Below are 27,939 nucleotides of genomic sequence, written 5' to 3' on the forward strand. Positions count from 1 at the left end.
GATCGTGCCACTGCACTCCAGCTTGGGAGACAGAGCGAGACTCCATCTCTCAAAGAAAAAAAAAAGAAAAAAAAAGTTCACTCTGGCTGCCGTATGGACAGCAGATCATAGGGAGGCCAGAATGGGGACAGCAGGGAGATCTTTGGGAGACTGTGGCAGAGGCCATGGAGACTTGGGTCAGGGTGGTGGCAAGTGGGATATGTTTTGGAGTTGGGGGGAGATGAAGGATTGGGTGTTGGGGGAGTGATGGCGTGAAACGAACCAGGGAACTGAGGAGGACTTTGAGGTTTTAGGCCTGAGTTATTGGGTAGATGGTGGTGCCCGTCACTGAGATGGGAAGCGTAGGAGAGGAGCGGATTTGAAGGACTCAGGAGTTGTAGTCTGCACATGTCCATGTGGTGTCTGAGATGTCACACCATGGACTTGGAGGGCACCAAGGCTTGGAGGGCAATGGGCTGACCATAGTCTTTCTGTGATCTCTTGTCCTAGGTCATGACCTCTTCCAGCAGTCCCTGATAACCCCTGTGGGGAGTGCCCATCCTTGGCCAGAGCCCCCAGCCCCAGCCCCTGCACAGGCCCCGATGCTCCGCCAGGGCTGCTTCTACCTGCTGGTGCTGGTACCCATCACCTGTGCTCTGCTGCAGCTCTTCACCTGGTCTCAGTTCACGCTGCACGGGAGACGCCTGCACATGGTCAAGGCCCAGCGCCAGAACCTGTCACAGGCCCAAACCCTGGATGTTAAGATGGTGTGAGAGCTGTGGCAAGGCCACCCCACTGAGGACGCTGCCGGCAGCCTGGGGGAGGAGCCAGTTTTTTTTTTTTTTTTTTTTTAAGGATTTCATAGCTGTTTTGTTTTTGTTTTTGTTTTTGGAGATGTTCCCTCAAAAAATTGATCTGTTGCCCAGGCTGGAGTGCAGTGTTGCAATCTGGGCTCACTGAAACCTCCACCACCCAGGTTCAAGCGATTCTCCTGCCTCAGCCTCCCGAGTAGCTGGGATTACAGGAGCGTGCCACCACGCCTGGCTACTTTTTGTAATTTTAGTAGAGACAGGGTTTCATCACGTTGGCCAGGCTAGTCTCGAACCCCTGACCTCAGGTGATCAGCCTGTCTCGGCCTCCCAAAGTGCTGGGATTACATGCGTGAACCACTGTGACCTAATTTTTGTATTATTTAGTAGAGATGAGGTTTCACCACGTTGGCCAGGCTGGTCTCGAACTCCTGACCTCAAGTGATCTGCCTGCTTTGGTCTCCCAAAGTGCTGGGAATATAGGCGTGAGCCATCGCACCCGGCCAGGAGCCAGTTTTACCAGCATTCTGCTCCACCACGTTCCTCCAGTGCAGCCTGGAAGACATGGCAGCGGGGAGCTCTCACTGCAGTCAAAGTCTCTGCTTAGCTGTCTGGCTCAGCTTGGGCAAGGGCTGGGCCGTATGTGCTCAGGGATGTGCTTCTCTTGTGGAGCAGGAGGACAGAAGAGGACCAAGAAGGGAGGGGGCTGCCCTGTGATGCACACGGGCCTGCCATGGGGCGTGGGAGCCTGTCCCGCTGCCTGGCCGGAGCTGGCCGCTGTGGTGCTCAGGAACCACTTTTGATACTGCAACTCCTCTCTTTTTCCCAGTCAGGGAAAGCTGACTCCAAGTCCCACCTCCCCCTCAGTCCACCCTTCTAGTAGTTTCTCTCAGAGGGTTCTCTGCTTCAGCTGTGCTTGAAGTGGCATGCCTCCTCTGCTGCAGGGCTCCCCTACCCCCACACGGCCTCTAAAGATGTTTATTTCCTTACAGACTGATTAAAGTCGGCCATTCTTTTTCCTCAAGTCTGTGCTGTGTGAGTGAATGGTGGGTTGCTGAGGTTGAGAACCAGGATTCCTTACTGACTAGAAAAAGCCCCCAAGAGCATTTTTCTGAATAAGAGTGATAGGCAGGCCAGGCGCAGTGGCTCATGCCTGTGATCTCAGCACTTTGGGAGGCCGAGGTGGGTGGATCACCTAAGGTCAGGAGTTTGAGACCAGCCTGAGCCAACATGGCGAAACCTCATCTCTACTAAAAATACAAAAATTAGCCGGGTGTGGTGGTGCGCACCTGTAATCCCAGCTACTCAGGAGGCTGGGGCAGGAGAATCGCTTGAACCCGGGAGGAGGTTGCATTGATTGTGCCACTGCATGCACTCCAACCTGGGCGACAGAGCAAGACTCCATCTCAAAAAGAAAAAAAAAAAAGAAAAATGGTGGGTTACCAAGGTGCCAGGGAGAAAAACATAGATTGGTAACTACATAGGCACTGGGGCCCAAAATGACCATCAGGCCTCAATGCATTTCCCATGTATCACTGTTGGACGTGGTAGTCAAAGAGAGAGGAGCCTCTTTTAGGCCCGAGGTTCTCAGCCTTGGGGTCACCTGGGGAACTTAAAAAATACTGACATCTGAATTCTATTCCTTGGGATTCTGACTTAATGGGTCTGGGGTATGGCCTGGGCAGTAGGATTTTGAACATCTCTGTAGGTGATTTTATCATGCAGTTGGCGCTGAAAACCATGGCTCTCAGCCACCATTTCTCAACCTTGGCACTAGAGATATTTGGGGCCAGATAGTTCTCTGTTGTAGACGTTTAGCACCTCCCACCCCACCCCCCACACACACCAGTTGTGACAAACAAATATATCTCCAGGCATTGCCAGATGTGTCCTAGGAGGCAAAGTTGGTTCCAATTGGGAACCACTGCTCTAGGCCTATGGTTTTTTACAGGCTGCATGGTAATTAAAAATGTAGGCTGTAGGTTCTATGGCCTGGGTTTACATTCTAGATTAAGAAAGGCCAGCGCCGGGCATGGTGGCTCACACCTGTAATCTCAGCACTTTGGGAGGCCAAGGCAGGCAGATCACCTGAGGTCAGAAGTTTGAGACCAGCCTGGCCAACATGGTGAAACCCCATCTCTATTAAAAATACGAAAATTAGCTGGACACAGTGGCAGGCACCTGTAATCCCAGCTACTTGGGAGGCTGAGGCAGGAGAAGTGCTTGAACCCAGGAGGCGGAGGTTGCAGTGAGTGGAGATTGAGATCATGCCACAGCACTCTAGACTGGGTGACAAAGTAAGACTTCATCTCAAGAAGAAAAAAAAAAAAAGGCAGAGCTTTGGGAAATTGCTTAATCTTTCCATGGCTTCAAATCCTTATCTGTAAAATGGACAATAAAAGCACATATACTTTGTAAGGTTATTGAGAAGATTAAATAGGTTATCATTTGTCAAAGACCTGGCAATTTTCCTCCCAAGTGCAGGTTTTAAATGGAGAAGTGATTAATCAGGATATCTGAGCATGGGTCTTGGAAACTGCATTGTAATAAGCTCCCGGCCTTTTTTTTTTTTTTTTAGACAGAGTCTTACTCTGTCACCCAGGCTGGAGCGCAGTGGTGCAATCTCGGCTCACTGTAACCTCCACCGCCCGGGTTCAAGTGATTCTCCTGCCTCAGCCTCCTGAGTAGCTGGGGTTACAGGCGCCTGCCACTGTGCCCAGCTAATTTTTGTAGTTTTTAGTAAAGACGGGGTTTCACCATCTTAGCCAGGCTGGTCTTGAACTCCTGACCTCGTGATCCACCTGCCTTGGCCTCCCAAAGTGCTGGGATTACAGGCGTGGTGTGAGCCACCATGCCGGGCCAAGTCCCTGGCCTTCTTATTCATGTGACAGTTTTGAGAATCTTTGATTTCAGGGATGTTGAGAGCCACTCCTGTCATCTGGAGTTGAGTCTCACCCATGGGCTAGAGTGTACACACGAGTGGGACCTTCTTTCTGTTTTTGAACTTAGGCTGTGGTGTGATCACCCTTTGCTCCGCATCCAGCTGACAGGCTGGGACTTGGGCTATGTCCTGGACAAGGCTGGCTGGTGCAACGATGCCCTCTAGAGGATGGATCAGGCCCAGTCACCACCTCAGATTCAGGGCCTGCTACTCTTCGTCTTCCCACTTGGCCCTGGTGACAGACAGATAACAGGCCCAGCTGATGTGTCTATCGGAAGGACTTTATTTCAGTACACTGGGCCCCACCAGGCAATGTAGTTTGTGCGAGGCTGTGCGAGGGACAGGCTTGGGCTAAGAGAAGGGAGGTGAGTTGGTTAAGCGCACTGCAGTCCGCGGGGCGCTACATTGCTTTCACACATACCTGCTGCTGCGGCCCACACCTGGCAGGGGCCTTTGGTCATAGGATGGTGTGGGGGAGAATACTGTGTGAAGTCTGGGATTGGGATGGGTCTTGGTGTCACAGGTGAGGGTGCCGGTGAAGACAGGCTGGCACCAACTTTGCACCATCTAGGCTGAAGGCCTTTGGACCACTTCTAGGGGTCAGGCCTGGCTCCATTAGCTCCTGGCACTCTGGTCTGGCCCTCTCCCTCAACCAAGCAGGTCCACGGTCAAGAATGGCACAAGATCAGCCCAGCGGGGGCCTTCCCACCTCTACAACCTAGTCCCCTGGTCAGCTACAGTGGCAAAAGGCAACTTGGTAAATTGCAGCTTTCTCCAGTCTTAAGGGCACTGGCTCTCCAACACCCCTCCCTTGCTTAGGGGCCTCTGCCAAAGAAAAATTTTACCTCCTGTTTCAGAAAAATCTAACCAGTAACCAGCCTGTTGATTCCAGGGCAGTGAGCAAGAGGAAAAGGGAGAAAGAGCCTGGTGGGAGTGTCTTTGAATGTAGCTTCCAATCTCAAATGGTCCTGCAACCTGTGGACACTGTCAGCTCACCATCAGCTGGGAGAGGTGGGACCCTGGAGGCTAAGCTTAGGTGCTGTAAACATTAGTGTAGCAAGGCAGGAGGCAGCGAGCTCCCTCTCTCCAGCCCCTAACTGAACAAACACTTCAATAAATAAAACTGTTTGAAGATGGCATTGCAACAAGAACGGATGGAAAGCGAGGACCTGGAACCAGCAGGTGCCTTAAACTCTCCCAAGGTCCCCAAAAGGGGACTGGGCTGGGAACATAAACTCTGCAGCCATTCAGAGGGAGGACTGCTCCTGCCCTCCTCCAGTGGCCGGTGTGGTCCTGTTCCCTGGTGAACACAAGGGCCTCCTGCTCTCTCCTAGATCCAGTCTCCGTAATAGCTCTTCGGGTGCTTTTCTAGCCTCCCAAACCAAAATGGCAACAAAACCAGACAGACCTCAACCCCAGCCCCAGTCCTCAGTGTGCAGTCAGGAGGCATCGATAGTGGAGTGACCAGCAAGGGGAGGCAGCAGCTGCCTGGGGCCTCAGGGCACCCTGGGGGTGGGTGTGAGGGTGGGGCCAGCCCAGCCAAGGATGGGCAGCAGCAAGGTCTCCCAGGGGATAGGTTACCTCCCTCTGTCTCCCTGTGGTAGTAAACGGAGTCCCCCACAGCCAGCCAGAGGCCACCTGAGGAGGGAGCACAGCCTTTGCCAGCGCTCTTCCCTGTCAGGAGCCAGTTAGCGGTCAACCCCAGGCCTCAGGCTGTCACCATCGCGCGTAGTTCATCGTCCTTTCTGGGCCTAGGGTCCCTGGGCCACACGGCACTCGCATGTGCGCACACACTCATATCCACACACGCACTCACACACACAGGCAGTTCCTCGCAAACACTCCGACTCAAGAAAGCGAGTTTTAAAGTGGAGTTAACTTCAGAGAGAGGTGAAGATGATGTCCCAACATTAGAAGGTTTTTCTGTGGATGGATCGGGCACCGTCTTCCTCATATTCCTTCTTGGAGACCCACATCTTCTTAAAGGTGTCCAGGGAGGCAAGGATGGAGCCCCTGGAGGGAGGAAACCCAGAGGAACCGTGTGAGAGAGAAGTGGGTGTGTGTGGAGCCTACCAGTCCCCTGGGGCCAAACCAAATGAGGCTTTTCTTTAGAGGGATGGGGTGCTGAGGGGTTATCGGTGCCATCACTTCCTGTTCCGTTCTTACTCCCAGAAGAGCTACTCACCCAATCCACGTGGAATACAGTCTCTCCTGAGGTGCAGATATCTGCAAAGGGGGCGGGGAAAGAGAAATCTGAGACTTCCAGTCCTCCCACTCCCTTTCCCTACAACGCTTCTCCTTCTGCCCATGGCGGGGGATACATTTCACACAAGCCTGAAGCTCTGGCCTCTCTGGAGGGCACTGTGGCCAGCCTCCCACTCATCTGGGGAAGCAGGTTTCCAGTCCCCACAGGTCCCAGGGAAGCTGGGGCTATTGGGCAGCCAGGGAGAAGCAGACTCCGTGGCAGGGACTGTACTCCTTTCTTTAGGATCCCTACTCTCCTCAGATAGCCAACCCCCTTCACCTGTCACTAAGGTGTCAGACTGTGTGACAGGGTAGCCACCTGGGCAGGCAGCACAGCAACATTAAGTCAGTCTCCTCTAAAGATTATAGTTTCCCTGAAAGATCATGCAGGGGGCCCTCTACCTAGTACCCTGCCTCATCTGGGTATTAGAACTGCCTTCCTTTGGCGTGAAGAGGGAGAATGAGAACTCAGCCTCCCTGTGGCAGACCTAGACCTCAGGGTCAGTGTACAGGCTGGGAACCTGGTGCTGCCTGTAGAGCCATGGCTGCCTAAAGAGCTTGGGCAAAGCTAGAGGGAAGCTACACCAGGTGGGACTCTGTCCATGGAAGCCCAATTCCACCCAGGCCAGGCCCCACCATGCTCCTACCCTGATCTTCACATCTTTTGGAGCTAGTTTCTTCACTTCACTCAGTAGCCTGTCACCAAAACCTGAACAGGCAAAGAGGAGAACTTCAAGTCAATTCTCGGGGTGCCTGGAGCCAGCAGGAGCCGAACACTTCCAGGGCAAGGGCTCCAAGAGAAAAGACCAACCTTTGAACAGGGTAGAGCCTCCTGAGAGGACGATGTTGGAGAAAAGCGTGCGTCGCAGGTCCATGTCTGACTTCTGGATGGCGAACACCAGGACCTCGTGGATGCCTTCACTCTCCTCTCCAATTAAATCTGGCCTGAAGAGCAGCTCAGGGGCCCGGAATCGGGAAGGACCAATCTGTAGGTAGGAGGACCAGCTGAAGATGTTGGAGCTGGGACCAAGGTCCCTTTGGGAGTGGGAATGGAAGAGGCCCCTCTGCACATCACTTAGTAACTAGGTGGCTATGAAGGCCAGGCTCAAGACAGACTCTACATGTTAAGAGCTTAAAGGAACAAAGATAGGGCTCCTGGAAACTAGTGAGGGGAGGCTCCTATATTTCATTCTTGCTCTGGCATTTTCCAGCCAAGAGGTCTTTGGCATCAATTCATGGATTTATTTACTCATGGAAACGTCTTCCTAGCAATGGGGGTTCAAAGGAGTGGTAACTCACCCTACACTGCGCCCAGGTGTGGTGAAGGATAGCACTAACCATCCCACTTCCTAATCTCATACTGATGTGGGACAATCCCTTAGCAGCTTCCTCCCCTCTAGCGGGAGGGAGCAAGGTTCCTGCTGCCTCCTCTGCAGGAGACAGGGCCATTCATGCTCAGGAGCTCTGCTGCTCCAGACAGAGGGTGTAAAGCTGGGGTGTCCAATCTTTTGGCTTCCCTGGGCCACAATGGAAGAAGAATTGTCTTGGGTCACACATAAAATACACTAACACTAATGATAGCTGCTGAGCTAAAAAAAAAAAAATTGCAAAAAAAAAAAAAATCTCATAATGTTTTAAGAAAGTTTACCAATTTGTGTTGGGCCTTACTGCAAGCCATCCTGGGACACATGCAGCCCATGGGCCAGGGGCTGGACAAACTTGGTGTAAAGGGACTGGCCTGCCAGACTCCAGACCTTCATGGGGAATTCTGTTTGGGCCCAGAGCTTCTGTGGACCTAAGGGGACCGAAGAAAGAAGGCAGGCCACCTACCTCAATGGTGCTGCCATCAGGCAGGTAGTACTGAGCCTTCTCTGTCTCTAGCGTCTCATCCTTCTGGGGGTTTATGGATAGGTAGCAGGCTCTCTGCAGAACCAAGCAAGACAGTCAGGCTGGCAGGAAACCTGGTGCACACCCGGTCAAAGGCCCAGGGGAGGAATGTGCTGCTGCACAAACCTGTCTACACACTGTGATGGCCCCAGTGGTCACTATAGCTGCTGCCCAGAAGCAGGGGCAGGGAGGTCTCTGTTGGCCTTCACTGGGTGGCATTTAGCATACGAGTTCTTATCTGCTCCACCTTCCTGGTGGGCAAGCTTGGAAACTTGGCCTCTGGATCCTAGGTCTGAGACCACAACCTAAGTTCAGACCAGGCCCAGGCATCTTTCTCTTTCTACCACTCATATGGTTCTGGTCCTCCTCAGCTCAGAGGTTTCCCTATAGCCACAGGTGGCAGGAGGGTTCTTTTTACTTACAAAGACAAATGTTTTAAATGTATTATGACTTCTTCAAGGATGTTAAAAAATAAAAATAAAAAAACCAGGACTGGGCACGGTAGCTCATGCCTGTAATTTCAGTACTTTGGGAGGCTGAGGCAGGCAGATCACTTGTGGTCAGGAGTTCGAGACCAGCCTGATCAACATGGTGAAACCTCGTCTCTGCCAAAAATACAAAAATTAGTGGGGTGTGGTGGCAGGCACCTGTAATCCCAGTCACTCGGGAGGCTGAGGCAGGAGAATTACTTGAACCCGGGAGGCGGAAGTTACAGTGAGCCGAGATCGTACCATTGTACTGCAGCCTGGGTGACAGAGTGAGACTCCATCTCAGAAACAAAACAAAACGAAACAAAACAAAACCCTATGTAATTTGCATATTAGGTACAAAAAACATGCTGAGCCTCTATGTAGCCATCACCCAATTGAAGAAATGGAAGCAGCTCTCTTTCCCCCAATAAGATGGCAGCACGTCAGGAAGGCGAATCTGTCAGTGTGAAGTGGGGGAGACCTGGCTGGAAAGAACAGGGCCTCACCAGGGACCCTCAGGTAGGTGCTTCGCCTGGCTTTACTGGCAGGTGACCAAGGTCTTGGATGCTATGCTCCCAACCCCCACTCCATCCCTAGGCCCAGGGGGCAGCACTTACTTCTTTTATGGCCTTGACAATCTCAAACTCAGAGGATGAGTGGAAGTCGTAGCCCTCCTTACGCAGGTAGAGGCGCAGGAAGCGAGAGACGTCCCGGCCCGCGATGTCGATGCGCATGATGGAGTGGGGCATGGCAAAGCCCTCATAGATGGGCACAGCATGGGTGACACCATCCCCAGAATCCAGCACCACGCCTGTAGTCCTGCCTGTGGCATAACTGAAGCAAAGGGGCAAATCGTCACTCAGCACTGCCTCCTCACGCTGGGAGGAAATACACTTCTTTTTAGAGTTCAATGTCAGCTAAACTAAAGCTTGGGCCTGCCTCTCTCCAGGGGCTGTAGAATGGACTGGGTACTAAGGAAGCCTGGGTGTTGGAACAAGCCATGAAATACCTGAACGGAAGGAGCTGAGCTTCTCCAAGTTCCCTCCCTGCACCCAGAAGAGCAGGCCTTCCTGTCTGAGATGGCCTGGCCTTCAGCTGCTTCAGAGACCCAGCCTAGGGCCAGTTTTAACTCTCTAGACAAAAGGCAAAAACCCTCAAATGCCAACAGGGGCCAGGCAGGAAAAGTAAGAGTAAAGAAAAATAAGAATATTTTTCACTTCCATAAAAAATGAAGGCAGGAGAAGACCCTGCCTTACTGGTTTGAGAGCCTGGGGACCTTTGTCAGCCTCCTTCCAAAAAAAGGCAAGTGAGGCAACTGACCCCCTGCTCAGGGCGGGGAGGCCAACAGAGCATGGGCGCGCTGTGGGGAGGGTGGGTTTGCCAGCCCCATCTCAAGTGGCAGCCGCTCTTTAGCTCTAGCTGATTTTTGCCCTGTGGGAATGTGTGCCCGGCATTCCCAGATCTTCCCATTGTTTCAGAGAAGCCAAAAATTTAGATTTTGATGGGACAGCTCTTGATTTTTAAATGCTGGCTCACGATTTGTTAATGGGGTCAAATAAATCCCATGTGTAGGTCACTCATGGATTATCTCTGCCGTAGACCTCATCCTGGTATGAGGTGGGGTAGGAGTGTGACAGGAGCCATGGGGGATGGGAACAAGGACTGTGGTGGCATTCGGATCATGGTTGTCTCAGCAGCCTGGCGGAGCAGCCGGCCACAGTAAATACTGAATAATAAGCGGACACATTACAGGGGCCTCCGGGAAGAGCTGCTGCAGCATGTGGCTGCCTCAGCAGGCCCAGCCAAGGCCTTGGGCACCAAACCCACTAGGAGTCCTAACACTGGCATATGGTTAATAGCAGCCACATATCCTTCTTTGCTTTCAACTACGAAGCCTAAGTGCTCAGTTTCAGCAAAAGCCTCTCTCTCTTTCCTACCATCTTTAACCTTTCCCTAGCAGAGGGGGCTCAAGTTACTCTGAACCATCCCAGAGGGGAGTCAGCCTCAGCTGTGCCAAAGGACTGCTTTCCCCGCAGGGGCCGGGCTAGCCAGCTGCTACTCACAGGCTGAGTACAGCTTGCATGGAGATGAAAAGAGCGGGCACATTGAAGGTCTCGAAGAAAACTTCGGCAGCTCGTTCCCGGTTTTTGCGTGGGTTTAAAGGCGCCTCAGTCAGGAGCACAGGATGCTGGTGAAAGGAGCCCGGGAGACAATGAGGCCAAGGACAGATTTCCATCTTCATTAGTCTTGGGGGAGAAGACCCTGCCTTGCTGTTTTGAGAGCCTGGGGACTTCTGTCAGCCTCCCTCCAAAAAAAGGCAAGCTGTGCCTGTCACCTATCCCTACCCAAGTAGGTTTCTCAACTTTTCAAGTTAATGCCCCCTTTAAAATTTCATTCTGTCCTCAGCTGTGCCCTCCAACTCCCCTCTTTGTCCTCCAAGATTGTTATACAGGCCCCTGTGTCTACTGCATATCTCCAACTGTCAAGAAGATTTTGTGAAACTCTAAATTCCTGCCGCAGACCAGTACCAGTCTGTGACCTGTTAGGAACCAGGCCGCACAGCAGGAGGTGAGTGGCAGGTAAGTGAGCACTGCTGTCTGAACTCCACCTCCTGTCAGGTCATCAGAGGCACTAGATTCTCATAGGAGTATGAACCCTACTGTGAACTGCGCATGTGAGGGATCTAGGTTGGGCACTCCTTATGAGAATCGAATGCCTGATTATCAGAGGTGGAACAGTTTCATCCCGAAACCATCTGGCTACCCCAAGCCCCCACCCCCATGGAAAAATTGTCTTCCAAGAAACTAGTCCCTGGTGCCAAAAAGGTTAGGGACCACTGCTTTAAAAAAACTGTCTGAAAACAGCCAGGCACGGTGGCTCACGTCTGTAATCCCAGCACTTTGGGAGGCCGAGGCGGGCAGATCATCTGAGTTCGGGAGTTCGAGAGAGACCAGCTTGACCAACATGGAGAAACCCCGTCTCTACTAAAAATACAAAATTAGCCAGGCATGGTGGTGCATGCCTGTAATCCCAGCTACTCAGGAAGGCTGAGGCAGGAGAATCGCTTGAACCCAGGAGGCGGATGTTGCGGTGAGCCAAGACCGTGCCATTGTACTCTAGCCTGGGTAACAAGAGTGAAACTCCGTCTCAAAAAAGCAAGCAAACAAACAAACAAACAAAAAACAAAACTGAAAACATCCCACCTGCACCTGGAAATTGATACACCTAGTCTGCACCTCTCTGCATTTTTTTTTTTTTTGAGACAGGGTCTCACTCTGTAACCAGGCTGGGAGTTCAGTGGTGCGATCTTGGCTTACTACAAACTCAGCACCCCCAGGATCAAGCAGTCCTTCCACCTCAGCATTCCAAGTAGTTGGGACTACAGGCATGCATGATTACACCGGGCTATTATTTTTTCGTATTTTTAGTACAGATGGTGTTTCGCCATGCTGCCCAAGTTTGTCTCGAACTCCTGAGCTCAAGAGATCCACCCAAAGTGCTGGGATTATAGGTGTGAGCCACAGCGACCGGCCTCCCTTTGCATTTTTGAATGGAGAGTTACTTCCTCACAAGTTAACAAGCACAGGCTGTACACAGTGGCTCACGCCTGTAATCCCAGCATTTTGAGAGGTGGAGGTGGACAGATTGCCTGAACCCAGGAGTTCGAGACCAGCCTGGGCAACATGGCAAAACCTTGTCTCTACAAAAAATACAAAATTGGCCAGGTGCCATGGCTTATGCTGTAATCCCAGCTACTTGGGCGGCTGAAGCAGGAGAATCATTTGAATCCGGGAGGCGGAGGTTGCAGTGAGCCTAGATCACGCCGTTGTACTCCAGCCTGGGCAACAAGAGCAAAACCCCACCACACACACACACACACACAAATTAGCTGGGCATGGTGCAGGGGGTGGGGCTGAGATGGGAGGATTACTTGAGCCCAGGAAGTCGAGGCTACAGTGAGCTATTGCACTCCAGTCTGGGCAAAAGAAGTTAATGAGCACAGGCTCTGAATTCTAAAAGACATAGGTTTGAATCCCATCTCTACCCTTTGTTCACTAGGTGACCTTGGAAATACAACTTGGCTCTTCTGAATTTGTTCCCTTGTTTGTAAAATGAGATAATACTACCTATATCTCATAGGAATGGTGTTAAGATTAAATCTGGCCGGGCGCGGTGGCTCATGCCTGTAATCCCAGTACTTTGGGAGGCCGAGGCGGGCACGAGGTCAGGAGATCGAGACCATCCTGGCGAACATGGTGAAGCCCCCTCTCTACTAAAAATACAAAAAATTAGCCAGGCGAGGTGGCGGGCGCCTGTAGTCCCAGCTTCTCAGGAGGCTGAGGCAGGAGACTGGCGTGAACCTGGGAGGCGACGGAGCTTGCAGTGAGCGGAGATTGCGCCACTGCACTCCAGCCTGGGAGACAGAGCAAGACTCCATCTCAAAAAAAAAAAAAAAAAAAAAAAAGATTAAATCTGAATATGCCTGAAAAGCAAATGGCTCCAGTACTCTTGGCAGTGATCATCATCCTCCTCATCATCTCTTAGGGTAGGAGTTTCATACAGCTTTGCATACCCTACAGGAGTGCCCTACACACAAGATCCTCACCTCCTCTGAGAAAGTCTGCAGCTGGTCCTTAGAATAGACATATTGCCAGATGCGTTCCATGTCGTTCCAGTCCTTGACGATGCCATGCTCCATGGGATAGCGGATTGAGAGCAGCCCTCGGTGCTCCTGGGAAAAGAGAACAGGACTTGCAGCTGCAGTCAGGCTCTGCCCAGGACGCTGCTCTCCCAAGACTGAGCAGTGCGAGCTGAATCCCTCGCAAAGAAGCCTTAGCTTCCTGAGCTCCCACCCTGCTGTCCTTGCCCAGGGCTAAGGGTAGGCACTCATTCTCCAGGTCTATATACTGTTTGCTGCAAACTGCCCTCATTCCCGAGAAGCCGGCAAAGCAGGGGGCTTCTGCATTTCCATGGCCCCTCAGGTGCCTCTAGGGCAAGTGGCAGAAGGCACCTTCCTCAGTGCCTGGTTCCAGGACACAATCTCCTGGCTCCCACCTCTGGGCCTCAGTACTTGAAGCCAAGGATGGCAACAGCGATTCTGCTGTTCTGCTTACGAGAGGCTGCATGAGGGCTCTGCCAAAGCTGTATGAATTAACTCATCCCTAGGGTACCCCAGCCAGGATCTCCCCACTGAATATTGTTTGTGAAAAAAATAACTAACAATTTGATCACTGACAAGGCAGTGACAGAATGCAGAAGACAACAGCCCTGTTTTCTAGACTGGTCTCAGTGTTTCCCAAAGTGAGGTCCCAGGTATTTCTTCTCCAAGACCACAGGCTATTCCTGGGAAAAATAAACCACTAGACCTAGGATGAGAGAATCAAAAGGGAGATTTTAAGAGAAAGTTGCCCCTTTTACTTCTGGTTGTGTCCAAATGTTGGGACACGTTCCATGTGGTGAATAATGAAGGTCCTCTGCTGGCTTGAGGCTTGTTCTGTAGGCCTGGGAATTACCTCGGCTTTGGGACCAATGAAGATGTCACCTTCAAGGGCTCCTGCCATGACACGAACATGCTTGGGTCGGCCGACACTAGGAAAGATAGTGAAGAGGACCATCATTTTTCATTTCATGACAGAATACAGGAAGGATATATAGATGAACACACACACTCAAATTCTACTGAGATTATCTTCCAGGAGTGAGGTCACAGTTGATTTTGATTTTCTTCTTTATACTTTTCTGTATTTTCCACAATTTCTAAAATGAACATGTATTATATTATTTATATATTATTTCATATTTTATTTATTATAAATTATGAAAACACATTTTTAGAGTATTCAATACCTTTAGTTCTTTTCTTTCTCCAGTGTATGTACAGACCAAGAAAGATGAGGAAATGAGAATTTCTAAAGGAGTGATTAACTCAAAACATTTTAGTGTCCTTAGTCCCCTTCCCAGGATCTCTATGTAAAACTGTGATGCTGGGCTGGGCTCGGTTGCTCACACCTATAATCCCAGCACTTTGGGAGGCCAAGGCAGTTGGATCATTTGAGGTCAAGAGTTTGAGACCGGCCGGGTGTGGTGGCTCACGCCTGTAATCCCAGCACTTTGGGAGGCCGAGGCAGGCGGATCATGAGGTCAGGAGATCGAGACCATCCTGGCTAACACGGTGAAACCCTGTCTCAACTAAAAATACAAAAAATTAGCAGGGTGCAGTGGCGGGAGTCGGTTGAGGCAGAAGAATGGTGTGAACCCGGGAGTCGGAGCTTGCAGTGAGCCAAGATTGTGCCACTGCACTTCAGCCTGGGCGACAGAGTGAGACTCCATCTCCAAAAAAAAAAAAAAAAAAAAAAAAGAGTTTGAGACCAGCCTGGGCAACATTAGCTGGGAGTGATGGCACATGCCTGTAATCCCAGCTACTTGGGGGGCTGAGGCACGAGAATCACTTGAACCTACAAGGCAGAAGTTGCAGTGAGCCGAGATCGCGCCACTGCACTCCAGCCTGGGCTACAGAATGAGACTCTGTCTCAAAAAACAAAAAAAAACTGTGATGCTTCAGATCGGACAGATAGCCTCTTCCTTTCCCTCCCCCTTTAAGCCCTTCCTGTAAGCCTCTGTGTTCTTCTCCTGCCTGCAGTCTCTCTCCCTTAGGAGGAAAGTTCTGAGAAACTCCTCATTAAGATGGTAGAAGGGCTGTAATCCCAGCACTTTGGGAGGCTGAGGTAGGCAGATCACAAGGTCAGGAGATTAAGACCATCCTGGCTGACACGGTGAAATCCCATCTCTACTAAAAATACAAAAAAATTAGCCAGGCATGGTGGCGGGCACCTGCAGTCCCAGCTACTCGGGAGGCTGGGGCAGGAGAACGGCGTGAACCCAGGAGGCGGAGCTTGCAGTGAGCCGAGATTGTGCCACTGCACTCCAGCCTGGGCAACAGAGCGAGACTCCATCTCAAAAAAAAGATGGTAGATGGGTTAAATGTTAATCCCCAGCCTGGGTGATAGGAGAATTTTAAAAGGAGGGCTCCACAAAGAGGCAATCATCCAAAGCAATGAGTTACCAATGATAAAATTTTTTAGCAACAGATAAAATTGGATTTTTAAAAAGAGGCCTCTGATCTGTGCCTCTCAAATTGCACCATGTAGACAACTGTTTTCCTTTATTGACTCCAAACCCAGCTCCTCTCCCTCATAAGGCTGGACCTATAACAAAGCTGATGAACCTCCAAAACGTCTAAGCTACAGAATGACTTACTAGTTTGGAAAGCAGTATTTGGGGATCTGATCACCAGCAAAACCAGCTTTAATCACACCGGATCCCTGAGGAAAGAGGAGAGAGAATGAGGAGTCAGAACTATCACAAATAAAAGAGGAAAAATACATTATATGGTGGGATTTTTATTTAAGAAAAGAAAGTGGCCAGGCGCAGTGGTTCACAGTTGTAATCTCAACACTTTGGGAGGCAGAGGTAGGCAGATCACTTGAGGTCAGGAGTTTGAGACCAGCCTAGCCACCGTGGTGAAACCCTGTCTCTAGTAAAAATACAAAAATTAGCCGGGTGTGTTGGCATGCACCTGTAGTTCCAGCTACTTGGGAGGCTCAGGTGGGAGAATCGCTTGAACCTGGGAGGCAGAGGTTCCAGTGAGCCAAGATTGTGCCACTGCACTCCAGCCTGGGTGACAGAGTGAGACTCTGTCTCACAGGGAAAAAAAAACCCAAAAAACAAAAAACCTAATATTTGTATATAATATATACATTTATTTGAACCTAGAAAAAAGTGAATGCACACCAAAAAAAGGGAAGTAGAAATAGGATAGCGAGGAGGATTCTCACTGTATACTAAACCATATTGTGTGATTTTTCTGTAGTCTCTGACTTTTCTACATTGAACATGTTTTGCTTTGGGAATTAAAAATACTAGTAATAAAGGGAAGAAAAAGATAGAAAACCTGGGGAAAGAAGAAAGTACCTAGAAGCATCAAAGGAGCCAAGTTCAGGAACTTAAGGTGGGAAAAGCACGTGACTCCTTGTTACACCACCGAGGGGCGCTTTTAACCTACATTCCTGGCTCAGGCCTGAACTCTCCCAGCTTCCAGGGCCTCTGTGACAGACACCACCATGAGCACTGTCATGCTTGAAACGGACTCCCATGGAACACGTGCTGTCTGGTTCTTATTGCAGGGGCACAGCACTATGCTTTGGGAGATTTTTGTTGTTGTTTTGTTTGTAACTATGCTTTCCTTTTACTCCTTGGTCTCCTGATGGTAAAGAAAAGCCTCGTCTGAGAATAGAAGAGAACCACAGTCCTGCTGCTCCAATACTTGGTATGTTGAGTGAGCTGTCTAGAAAAGAATCTAAGTTCTCCCAGCATCTCAGGTACCACCCAGGGCCCAATCAATGTAAACATTGACTAGACACAGAGACCAACCCTGTGCAGGACAGATGTCAAGGCTTAATATTGCTTGTAGATACACCCTGTCCTCTTCCGTGTTTTTTTTTTTTTTTTGAGACAGAGTCTCGGTCTGTCACCCAGGCTGGAGTGCGGTGGCACAATCTCGGCTCACTGCAACCTCTGCCGGCTGGGTTCAAGCGTTTCTCCTGCCTCAGCCTCCTAAGTAGCTGGGATTACAGGTGCATGCCACCATGCCTGGCTAATTTTTGTATTTTTAGTGGAGACGGGGTTTCACCATGTTGGTCAGGCTGGTCTCGAACTCCTGACCTTGTGATCCTCCTGCCTCGGCCTCCCAAAGTGCTGGGATTACAGGCATGCCACCACACCTGGCCTCCTCTTCTTAACTCTTCTACCACCACACCTGATATCCTCGCCTTTCTAACCCAACATGGTTTGCAGCTGCACCTGTAGCTGGGGCAAGCCTTTTCCTGCTGCCTGTTGACCACTCTCCTGGGGTGGAGTGTGGTATTTCCTGACCCCACTCTGCAAGCATTGAACATACCAGGAGACGCTAAGTAGCCAAGGTTATCTGCACCAAAGGCTTCCCAGCAACATGCCTGCTTCCCTCCTTGTTTCTCTTATTCCCACTCTTCTGCAGGAAGAGGGGGAATGAGACTGGCCATCTGGTGCCTGCCTCTGGCAAGACAGAGGTTGGTGAAGGAAGCAAGTGGTTAAAGGAAGCCGGGCATGGTGGCTCACGCCTGTAATCCCAGCACTGTGGGAGGCCGAAGTGGGGCAGATCACATGAGGCCAGGGAGTTCAAGACCAGCCTGGACAACGTGGTGAAACACTGTCTCTACTACAAATACAAAAATTAGCCGGGTGTGGTGCTACACGTCTGTAATCGCAGCTACTCAGGGAGGCTGAGGCAGGAGAATCACTTGAACCCGGGAGGTGGAGGTTGCAGTGAGCCAAGATCGCACCACTGCATTCCAGCCAGGGAGACAGAGTGAGACTCCATCTCAAAAAAAAAAAAAAAAAGAAAAAAAGAAGTGGTTGAAGGGCAGAGAAAGTGCTATGAGAGGAGAGCAGGGCAGCCAGTACTCTAAGGGAGCAGGAACCTTTGCCAACAGAAGAGAGTGAAAACAGAAGACAATGTGCAAACTCATTGGTCTGGGCAGTACAACAAGGAGCCTGGAAAAGGTGCAGCTGTCAAGTGAGCTGAAAGACTGGGAAGGAGGGGGAACTTGCCTACAAACCCAAGGGCTCTGAGAGCAAGGCACGGACAAGCAAGAAGGGAACTCCTAGAACTTGTTTGCTCAGGCTTCCAATGATTGCTCACTGCCTTCATCTGGGTGTGGTGATGCCAACAGACTAATTGGGTCTCCTGGCAGAGGTTAAAAACAAGAGAGGATGAGATCTGTCCTTCAGACCCTGGATATTTTTAAGAGATGATTTTCCTGGGTATTTGATTTTTAGTTTACTAGCAAAAGGACTAGAGTCTGGGTAAATAGGCAGATTATGAAGTCAGATTCATTTTTTCTTCTCTGTCCTTCCTAGCAGAGTATAAAAGGCCCAGTTCAAATATCACCGCCTTCCTCCTGAAGAAAAATCCCCAATTGGAATGAATCTTCCTATTATTTTACAGCAAACTGCCATTACCTGCACCATGAGGTGGCATGCACTTCATTCTGCTTTCTATTACAATGTAAGGTTTCCACTTTCGTCTCTTTTCAGTCGAAGTTCCTTAAGGGTAAAGTACATTTCGGCAGTATCTGGCATTTGCTGGGTACTCAACGGATGCTGGCTGAGTAAAATTAAAATCAAGTGCAAATGACTGGCAGATAGAACCTAAAGTATGGAACCTGAATGACCAGCTGAAATGACAGAAGCCCCAGGCAGAGGTGGTTCAGGAAAGGGGAAAGCAGCACTGGGAGTGATGCACAAGGTGGAACCAGACCCAGCGTGTCCTTGCAGCCCCAAAGCAGGCCTGCCAGGTCAGTCATAGGGTGAAGAATCAGTGGAGAATGAGGAGCAGCTGAGCTGCCTCGATTCTGCTCAAGCCATACAAATTCTGCTAAAGAGCATACAAAAGGGTTATGTCCATTTCTTTAAGAGTATTTACAACTAGGAACTGTGTACCTGGCAAATAAGCTGCCATTGTCTTTGTTATTCACTCTGGCAAGGCCAAATGAACATGCCTGGTAGAGGCTTCTTGAGTAGTCTCAGCTGGGTGTGGTGACTCATGCCTATAATCCAAGCACTTAGGAAGGCTGAGGTGAGCAGATCACTTTGAGATCAGGAGTTTGAGAGCAGCCTGGCCAAAATGGAGAAACCCCATCACTACAAAAAATACCAAAAGGCCAGGCATGGTGATTTTGCCTAGGAAGATTGCCTGAGCCCGTGATGTCAAGACCAGCCTGCACAACATGGCGAAACCCTGTCTCTACAAAAAATACAAAAATTAGCTGGGCATGGTGGTTATGTGCCTGTGGTCCCAGCTACTCAGGAGGCTGAGGTCGGAGGATCACTTGAGTCTGGGAGGTCAAGGCTGCAGCAAGCTGTAATTGCACTGCTGCACTCCAGCCTGGATGACAGAGTAAGACCCCATCTCAAAACCAACCAACCAACCAACCAAACAAAAAGTATGGCTGGGTACAGTGGCCCACGTCTGTCACCCCATCACTTTGGAAGGCAGATGAGGGAGGGTTGCTTGAGGCCAAGAGTTCGAGAGACCAGCCTGGGCAACATGGCAAAACCCCGTCTCTACAAAATATTTATTTTAATTTAATTTAATTTTTTGTTTTGAGATGGAGTCTGGCTCTGTCACCCAGGCGAGACTGCAGTGGCATAATCTCGGCTCACTGCAACCTCCGCCTCCTGGATTCAAGCGATTCTCCTGTCTCAGCCTCCCGAGTAGCTGGGATTACAGGAATGCACCCCCAAGCCCGGCTAAGTTTTGTATTTTCAGTGTAGACAGGGTTTCACCGTGTTGGCCAGGCTGGTCTCGAACTCCTGATCTCAAGTGATCCACCCGCCTTGGCCTCCCAAAGTTCTAGGATTACAGGCATGTGCCACCATACCTGGCCTACAAAATATTTAAAAATTACTCGAGCGTGGTGGTGCGGGTCCATAGTCCCTGCTACTTGGGAGACTGAGCCCAAGAGGTCAAGGTTGCAGTGAGCCATGATCTCACCACTGCACTCCAGACTGGGCGATAGCGTGAGCCTCTGCCTCAAAAAATATATACAAAAAAATTAAAATAAGGCCAGGCGCGGCTGGGCGCGGTGGCTCAAGCCTGTAATCCCAGCACTTTGGGAGGCCGAGACAGGCGGATCACGAGGTCGGGAGATCGAGACCATCCTGGCTAACACGGTGAAACCCCGTATCTACTAAAAAAATACAAAAAACTAGCCGGGCGAGGTGGTGGGCGCCTGTAGTCCCAGCTACTCGGGAGGCTGAGGCAGGAGAATGGCGTGAACCCGGGAGGCGGAGCTTGCAGTGAGCTGAGATCCGGCCACTGCACTCCAGCCTGGGCGACAGAGCGAGACTCCGTCTCAAAAAAAAAAAAATAAATAAATAAATAAATAAAAAAAAATTAAAAAAAAAAAAAAAAAAAAAAGGCCAGGCGCAGTGGCTCACACCTGTAATCCCAGCACTTTGGAAGGCCGAGGCGGGTGGATCACGAGGTCAGGAGACTGAGACCATTCTGGCTAACACGGTGAAACCCCGTCTCCACTAAAAAACAAAAAATTAGCCAGTCAAGGTGGTGGGCGCCTGTAGTCCCAGCTACTCGGGAGGCTGAGGCGGGAGAATGGCGTGAACCCAGGAGGCGGAGCTTGCAGTGAGCCAAGATTGCGCCACTGCACTCCAGCCTGGGCGACAGTGCGAGACTCCCTCTGGAAAAATTAGCTGGGCATGGTGGCATAGGCCTGTAGTCCCAGCTACTCAGAGGCTGAGGCAGGAGAATCTCTTGAACCCATGTTGGGGAGGTTGTAGTGAGCCGAGATTGTACCACTGCAATTTAGCCTGGGTGACAGAGAGAACCTCCGTCTCAAAAAATAAAATAAAAATAATAAAAATAAAATAATAAATACAATTTATTTATTTATTTATTTTGAGACAGAGTCTCGCTCTGTCGCCCAGGCTGGAGTGCAGCGGAGTGATCTTGGCTCACTGCAAGCTCTGCCTCCCCAGTTCATGCCATTCTCCTGCCTCAGCCTCCCGAGTAGCTGGGACTGCAGGCGCCCACCACCACGCCTGGCTAATTTTTTTCGTATTTTTAGTAGAGACGGGGTTTCGCCGTGTTAGCCAGGATGGTCTCGATCTCCTGACTTCGATAAATACACAAATTTTTAAAAATCAGACTATCTGGCAACACTAGGTCCATATTCCTGCATGGGGACAATTGGATAGAAATGAGAAGCAGTTAACACTTTGGTCAGGCAATGCTCAATTCAATGCACCTTTCAGATTTCCCAGTCTGGAAGAGGTGCCTTTCAGGCTATTCTCTCTCTTCTCTTTTGAGTATATTTCCATTCCTGCTTGGCCTCTGCAGGCATTGAGTTTGAGATCCCTATTCTAGGCATTTCCAGCCACTAACTGGTGACATTTCTTCTTCCACATAGTATCTGATTTCTTTTTTACCCTCAGAGGACTTAGCTCAGTGTGAAACACATCCTTGGCTTGCAAAATACATGTAATTGAACAGTGAAAATATCTTTATAAGTCACCTCTTTTTCACCTTTTCTGTCAAGCTAGGGATGGATTCCTGCTGAAGCTGTACAACCAACAACCTGAATATCACAGTGCAAGTGACAGTGTTAGATAAATACATTGACTTCATTTCTTCAGCTAATTCTAGTGTCCCTAAAAACTTAAGTGAATCAGCATTAGTAGGATCAGAAAAGATGATGACAAATTATAAAAAAAAAAATTTCTTTTGAGACAATTAGTGAAATCTGAACATTGACTAGATAACTAATAAGATTAAGGGGTTCTTGTTAATCTAATTAGGCATGATAATAGTATATTGATTATGTTTTTAAATGAGTGTGGGGCTGGGCATGGTGGCTCACGCCTATAATCCCAGCACTTTGGGAGGCTGAGGCGGGTGGATCCTTTGAGGCCAGGAGTTCAAGACCAGCCTGGCCAACATGGCAAAACCCCGTCTCTACTAAAAATACAAAAATTAGCTGGGCATGATGGTGCGTGTTACTCAGCTACTCAGGAGGCTGAAGCAGGAGAATGGCTTGAGCCCGGGAGGTGGAGTTGTGGTGAGCATCACTGCACTCTAGCCTGGGAGACACAGTGACTTCATCTCAGAAAAAAAAAAAAAAAGAATGTGGGAGAGGGAAATGGGCAGGAATGTAGTTGAAAAGATTGGCCAAGAGTTTGATAACTGTTACAGCTAGGTGATGGGATATATGGATGTTCCTTACACTATTCCTTCTCCTTTTGTATGTCTGAAATTGCTATAATAAAAAGAGGTAACAGTAAGATGATAGCACTTAAGTAAACTTTCAAAACACAAACAGCACACTCCCCTGCCTAACTTAAATGCATATGTACATAAAATCATGGATGGATCTAGGCATGGTGGCTTGCTCCTCCTGTACTCCCAGCTACTTGGGAGGCTGAGGCAGGAGGTTTGCTTGAGCTCAGGAGTTTGAGGCTGCAGTGAGCTAGGACTGCAGCACTGCACTCTAGCCTTGGTGATAGAGTGAGACCTCATTTCTAAAAAAAAATTTTCTCCTGACTTATCTTCCTGAGTATAAAAGGAGGACAATTTTATGATGATGGTTGTTTTGGGGGTTATTTGTAAAATAGAGAGAAAGGATAGGGTTGCCAGGCACAGTGGCTTATGCCTGTAATCCCAGCACTTTGGGAAGCTGAGGTGGGAGGACTGCTTCAGCCCAGGAGTTCTAGATCATCCTGGGCAACATAGGGAGACCCCATTTCTACAAATTAAAAAAAAAAAAAAAAAAAAAGGCCGAGCAGGTGGTACATGGCTGTAGTCCCAGCTACTTGGGAGGCTGAGGTGGGAGGATTGCTTAAGTTTGGCAAGTTGAGGCTGCAGTGAGCTTTGATTGTGCCACTGAACTCCAACCTGCGCAACAGAGTGAGACCTTGTCTCAAAAAAAAAAAAAAAAAAAAAGATAGGGTTGTGGAAGTGTACAAAGAGTCTTCAATTATATCTGTAATGTTTTATTTCCTTAAAACATGAAGGTGGATGGGAACACTAAAGCAAAAAAAATACTGAAGGAAATACGGCAGCATGTCAATATTTATTAAATCTGAGTAGTAGACACATGCTACCTGGGTGCTTGTTATATACCACACAGAATTTTTCTGTATGTTTAAAGTGTCTCTCTGTTCTTTTTTTTGTCTTTTTTTTTAAGGGGGCTGAAGCAGCACAACATCCAAAGCAAAACAAACAAATGCTTAGCTTATTGTTGAACTTCTGAAAATCCTGCATTTAGGTCCATATAGTCACAAAGACAGTTTTAAGTTTGACAAGAATGTTGATCCATTTTAGGTTTAGACAAAACTGTAAACTTAGAGGTTGTTTGTTTTTTAAAATAGGCTGGAGTGAGGTGCACGAGCTCACTGCAGCCTCAAACTCCTGGGCTCAAGTGATCCTCCCATCTCAGCCTCCTACAAGGGCATGCCATCAAGCAAGCCTGGCTAATTTTTTTTTTTTTTTAAGTAGAGATGAAGTCTGACTGTGTTGCCCAGGCTGGTCTCCAATTCCTGGGCTCAAACGATCTTCCAGCCTTGGCTTTCCAAAATGCTGGAATTACAGGAGTGAGCCACCACATTTGGCCTGGATCTTTCAAAGATTTGAGTTTCAGAATAAACATGGTATTCTGATCAAAGTGTAGTCCTCAAAATGTGGCCTAGGAGCTGCTCTTATCTTACCCTATTCTCTATGGTATGTCTTTGGGAAGAAATAACTTATATTTAGGTTTAAAAAATACCTATCATCGGCCGGGCGTGGTGGCTCATGCCTGTAATCCCAGAACTTTGGGAGGCTGAGACGGGCGGATCACGAGGTCAGGAGATCGAGACCATCCTGGCTAACATGGTGAAACCCCGTCTCTACTAAAAAATACAAAAAACTAGCCGGGCGAGGTGGTGGGCGCCTGTAGTCCCAGCTACTCAGGAGGCTGAGGCAGGAGAATGGCGTGAACCCGGGAGGCGGAGGTTGCAGTGAGCGGAAATCCGGCCACTGCACTCGAGCCTGGGTGCACTCCCAGGCTGGCGAGACTCCGTCTCAAAAAAAAAAAAAACCCAAAAAAAACCAAAAAAAACCTATCATCATAAAGCTTCTTGGGTGATTTAAAAAAAATACCTATCACTTTATTGTTGTCATTAAAGCACACACCTACCTGCTCCTCCATTTTCCTCATTAAATTCTGATGCAATGACTTGATGCCAGAGTAAGATGAAAGGAGTGGTCACAATTGTCTTATGATTGGGAAAGGCTGTGAACCTAATGGGGTTCTTTCCCTGCTTTCTCTCTCCTGCATTCTTTTGATTACACTCTTCTTAGCTCATAAATAAAGTGTAGCAACATGTTAAGCTATGGAGTTAACATGGCTAGTGACACATTATTCTCATTATATATAATAAGTTGTCTCAGATATTTCAAATAATGTGTCCTATACATCTACCATCTTGAAAATAATAAAAACAAAATGACCCCCGAAAATGTCAAATAGCAAGAACTACCCGAGACCCCAAATCTAAAAATGTGGCAGATATTCAGCAAATACTAATAGGAAAATGACTTAAGTTTCTCCTACTTCACCTTTTGGCAGAATTATTGGCATAATAAAGGACATGTTTTCCCAAAGGGGGAAAAAAAAAAAAGACAAGTCGATTCTTTAAATCTTGAAACTAAAAATGCATCACTGCTGTAATGTATTTCCAAACATACTACCAGGAAAGAGAAAGAAAAAAACTAAGAAGCATTAGTGTAAGTGATATTAAAGAAAATTGTTGGAGATGGAACTCCTGCTTAGTAATTCAGGAAGCAAAGGAGCTGGTGGGATGGACAGGTTGTTCCTTCTGCATTGCTGATGAAAACAGGAAATTGAATTTCTATATATTTTTCCTTTTTACAGCTAAGAAAAAGGCAGAAGAAGCACAAAGAGCCTGGCTAAAGACAGAAATCATAGTGCTCTCTGAAAATCAACATCAAGAACAAAAAGTCCTACTCAATTATCTGCAGTAACTAACTAGAGAAAACTCCCCATCTTTTCTTTATTTAGGAATATCTTTGTTACTTTGATAGAGATATTAAGTCATTCATCCAATCACCCATCAATTCAATGAAAAAACATTTATTGAGCACACAGAGGTGCCAGACCCTAGGTACTGTGTGTGTATGGAGAGAAGTGGGTGAAGTGAGACTAAAGAAATATCATCTTTCTTAAATTTTTTCTTTTCCAACACCACTAAACCTGTGGGGGAATATCATCCTTTTCCACAAGGATTTAATAGTCTAGCGAGGGAGACAAAAAGAATCCTCTAAAAAATTAGGTATCTGGGTTGGGTACAGTGGCTCATGCCTGTAATCCCAGCACTTTGGGAGGCCAAGGCGGGTGGATCATTTGAGGTCAGGAGTTTGGGACAAGTCTGGCCAACATGGTGAAACCCCGTCTCTACTAAAAATACAAAAATTAGCCAGCCGTGGTGGTGCACATCTGTAATCCCAGTTACTTGGGAGTCTAAGCTGGGGAATCTCTTGAAACAGGAGGCGGAGGATGCAGTGAGCTGAGATCGCATCATTGCACTCCAACCTGGGTAACAAAGCGAGATCCTGTTCCCTCCACCCACCCCCCAACACCAAAAAAAAGAGGTGTCTCTGCCAGGCACGGTGGCTCAGGCCTGTAATCCCAGCACTTTGGGAGGCCAAGGTGGGAGAATCGCAACAGCCCAGGAATTTGAGACCAGCCTGGCCAACATGGTGAAACCCTTCCTACAAAAAATACAAAAATTAGCCAGGGGTGGTGGCGCGTGCCTGCAGCCCCAGATACTCCGGAGGCTGAAGCGGGAGGATCACTTCAGCCCAGGAGGTTGAGGCTGCAGTGAGCTGTGATCTCACCACTGCATTTCAGACTCAGCAACAGAGCGAGACCCTGTCTCCAAAAAAAGAGGGAAAGAAAGAAAGAAGAGAGAGAGAGAGAGAGAAAGAAAGAAAGAAAGAAAGAAAGAAAGAAAGAAAGAAAGAAAGAAAGAAAGAAAGAAAGGTGTCTCATTGAGCTCAATCCTGACCCTTTCCAGGAGGAATAATAACAAAATAATAAAAACAAAATACCCCTGAAGAGAAGGAAAATTTAACGAAAATAACAAAAATATCTTGGAAAAAGCGAGCAACTTGGAACTGGATCTGTCTGATGACTGGCTCAATTCCTAAGCTGGATGGTTTGAAATCTGTTATTTAACATCCTTGCATACACTGGGGATAGTAATTCCTATCTACCTAACAGAGCTGAAGCTTAAACGAGAACACTGTAATATGCCTAAGGTCCCAAGAGCTGAATCAACAAAGAGAATCTGACAGTCAGCTTACGACAGAGGGAACGGATAGTTTTACTGCAATGGAGGGACCTACAGGGGCACAGAAAGGTATCAATCTGTGGGATCAAAGCTTTGAATCGAAGGCAGAAATGCAGTCGTTTTACAATTTTCTCCTTTCCCCCCAAAATAAGAGCAGTATTTAGATTCTTTCTATTGGTCACTATTGATGCTTCTGCATGGTGATGCTGGCAAAAGGGATGACGGATAAAGTACTGGATTTAGGGCACCTCTGCTATGTGACCTTGGTCTCACGTTACGTCTTTGCGCTTCAGTTTTCTCATCGGTAACACGAGGATCAAAGTTCCTTTTAAACTATGCGTCCAGTTTTTGTGAGGATCCAACTCGAATGTATGTGAAAACGCCCTGAAAGCGCTACAGCGCCAGGCAAATATTAAGTTTGGTAATTTTTTTCCCCTAAGAACTAGGCGTTCCGAAGAGGAAGACAACCTCTCTGCTTGCTTTGTCACTCTCCTTTCTTCTCGACCTTTATCAACTTTGTAATTTATAATCATAGTAATAGCTGACATCCTACAGTAGTTTCTGGCACCAGATTCTCGGGCCCCACCCAGATCCACACTACCAAGCCTCCCCGCCTGCTGAGACCGAAGGAAAACTTAGCCTTTCTCCACCCGCGGGCGGGCCCTCGCCTTTAGGCCCCACCACCCAGAGTTCCGGAAGCCAATCCCCACAGCCCTGGAGCACTGCCCCGCCCCTTCAAGAGGGGAAACAATATGGCGGCCAGGAAGAACGGCAGGGGCGCGAGCCAATCACCGCAGAGGCCTAGCCTCATCCGGCAAGGCCCAGAGGCGGGATCACTGGCCAAGATGGACAGCCAGAGCAGCCAATAGGGCGATCGGAAAAGGGTGAGAGGGCGGGCAACAGGCTCTCACACAGCGGTTAAGGCCCCTAGAGCCAAGGGCCCAAGGACCGGCTTGGACTATCTCTTTCCTCTATCCACTCCAGAGTTCTCCATCCCACTTTTGCTGGCTGGCCGCCTTGCCTTCGGCCTATATGATAAGGGGAGGAAGGAGGCGGCGGTGGCTGAACGCGCCTGACAGGCCGGGCCAGTGACAAAGAGCCGGCGGCTCAGGCTGAACCCCGGGAAGCGATCCTTTCTAGGAGGAGAGCCCAAGTCCCCTTACAAATGGGAAAGACGCAACTCACGTTGTCGATCACGACAGGCTGGTTGGCGATCACATCGTAGGACTCCATGGCAGAGGAATCTCTCCTTCTGGGGAAGGAACTGCCTAGCCGGGTCCGCCGCTAGCGCCACTGACACGCATGCGCAGTCTAGCCGCCGGCTCAGGGAGGCGAGGGAGCTGCCCTACCTCACCTCTGAAAAACTACAATCCCCAGCATGCTTTGCGCCTGGGTTAGCGCTCTAGGTTGCTTTGTTGCCCGCCTAATTTAAGACTGGGAGTCGTATTTCCGATGCACAGTACCCTGGGATTTGTGGTCTCCCTAGATTAAACAGCCAGAGACACAGGTTGATGGTCATGTTGCATGCCTGGATCTGTAGTCCCTTTGAAGGAGTTCGCAGTGCATACTGAGGTGTATAGTCTTCTTGAGTACTTGTCTGTAGTTCGGTTTGGATTGGTCGTAATTCATGGATGTTTGGATTTTGCAG

At 48.9% G+C, this 27,939-nt stretch overlaps 2 protein-coding genes across 18 annotated transcripts in view; one reads left to right on the top strand and one right to left on the bottom strand.

Moving 5' to 3' along the window:
* MFSD13A (major facilitator superfamily domain containing 13A) overlaps positions 1–1,812 on the top strand; it is a 39,909-nt gene extending 38,097 nt beyond the window's left edge. For all 16 annotated transcript variants that reach the window (XM_065521355.1, XM_065521358.1, XM_074002617.1 and 13 more), the window contains one exon: positions 490–1,812. In XM_065521355.1, the coding sequence (XP_065377427.1) occupies positions 490–752 (263 nt within the window). In that variant the 3' untranslated portion in view covers positions 753–1,812. The remainder of the gene's footprint in view (positions 1–489) is intronic.
* Positions 1,813–3,989: 2,177 nt separating this feature from the next.
* ACTR1A (actin related protein 1A) lies at positions 3,990–27,589 on the bottom strand. 2 transcript variants are annotated; one of them, XM_045361467.3, is made up of 11 exons: positions 27,477–27,589; positions 15,588–15,652; positions 13,844–13,919; positions 12,937–13,062; positions 10,394–10,518; positions 8,948–9,164; positions 7,804–7,896; positions 6,785–6,959; positions 6,621–6,682; positions 5,915–5,955; positions 3,990–5,742 (listed from the first exon to the last, which is right to left on the bottom strand). In XM_045361467.3, the coding sequence occupies exons 1-11, from the start codon at positions 27,522–27,524 to the stop codon at positions 5,640–5,642; spliced, it is 1,131 nt and encodes a 376-aa protein (XP_045217402.1). In that variant the 5' UTR covers positions 27,525–27,589; the 3' UTR covers positions 3,990–5,639. The 2 variants fall into 2 exon arrangements, with proteins under 2 accessions (XP_045217402.1, XP_045217403.1); XM_045361468.3 differs by lacking the exon at positions 15,588–15,652.
* Positions 27,590–27,939: the final 350 nt, after the last annotated feature.

Source organism: Macaca fascicularis, chromosome 9 (assembly GCF_037993035.2).
Source record: "Macaca fascicularis isolate 582-1 chromosome 9, T2T-MFA8v1.1".
Taxonomy (NCBI): domain Eukaryota; kingdom Metazoa; phylum Chordata; class Mammalia; order Primates; family Cercopithecidae; genus Macaca; species Macaca fascicularis.

What these genes read in the sequence shown, in the direction of transcription:
- ACTR1A (XM_045361467.3), bottom strand. Translation starts at nt 27,524, where the DNA reads ATGGAGTCCTACGATGTGATCGCCAACCAGCCTGTCGTGATCGACAAC. An exon ending in TGCAGACTTTCTCAGAGGAG is followed by an intron (nt 10,519 to 12,936) that starts GTGAGGATCTTG and finishes TCCTTTCACCAG; the next exon opens with CATCCTGTGCTCCTGACTGA. An exon ending in ATGCAAGCTGTACTCAGCCT is followed by an intron (nt 9,165 to 10,393) that starts GTGAGTAGCAGC and finishes CCTTTGCTTCAG; the next exon opens with TTATGCCACAGGCAGGACTA.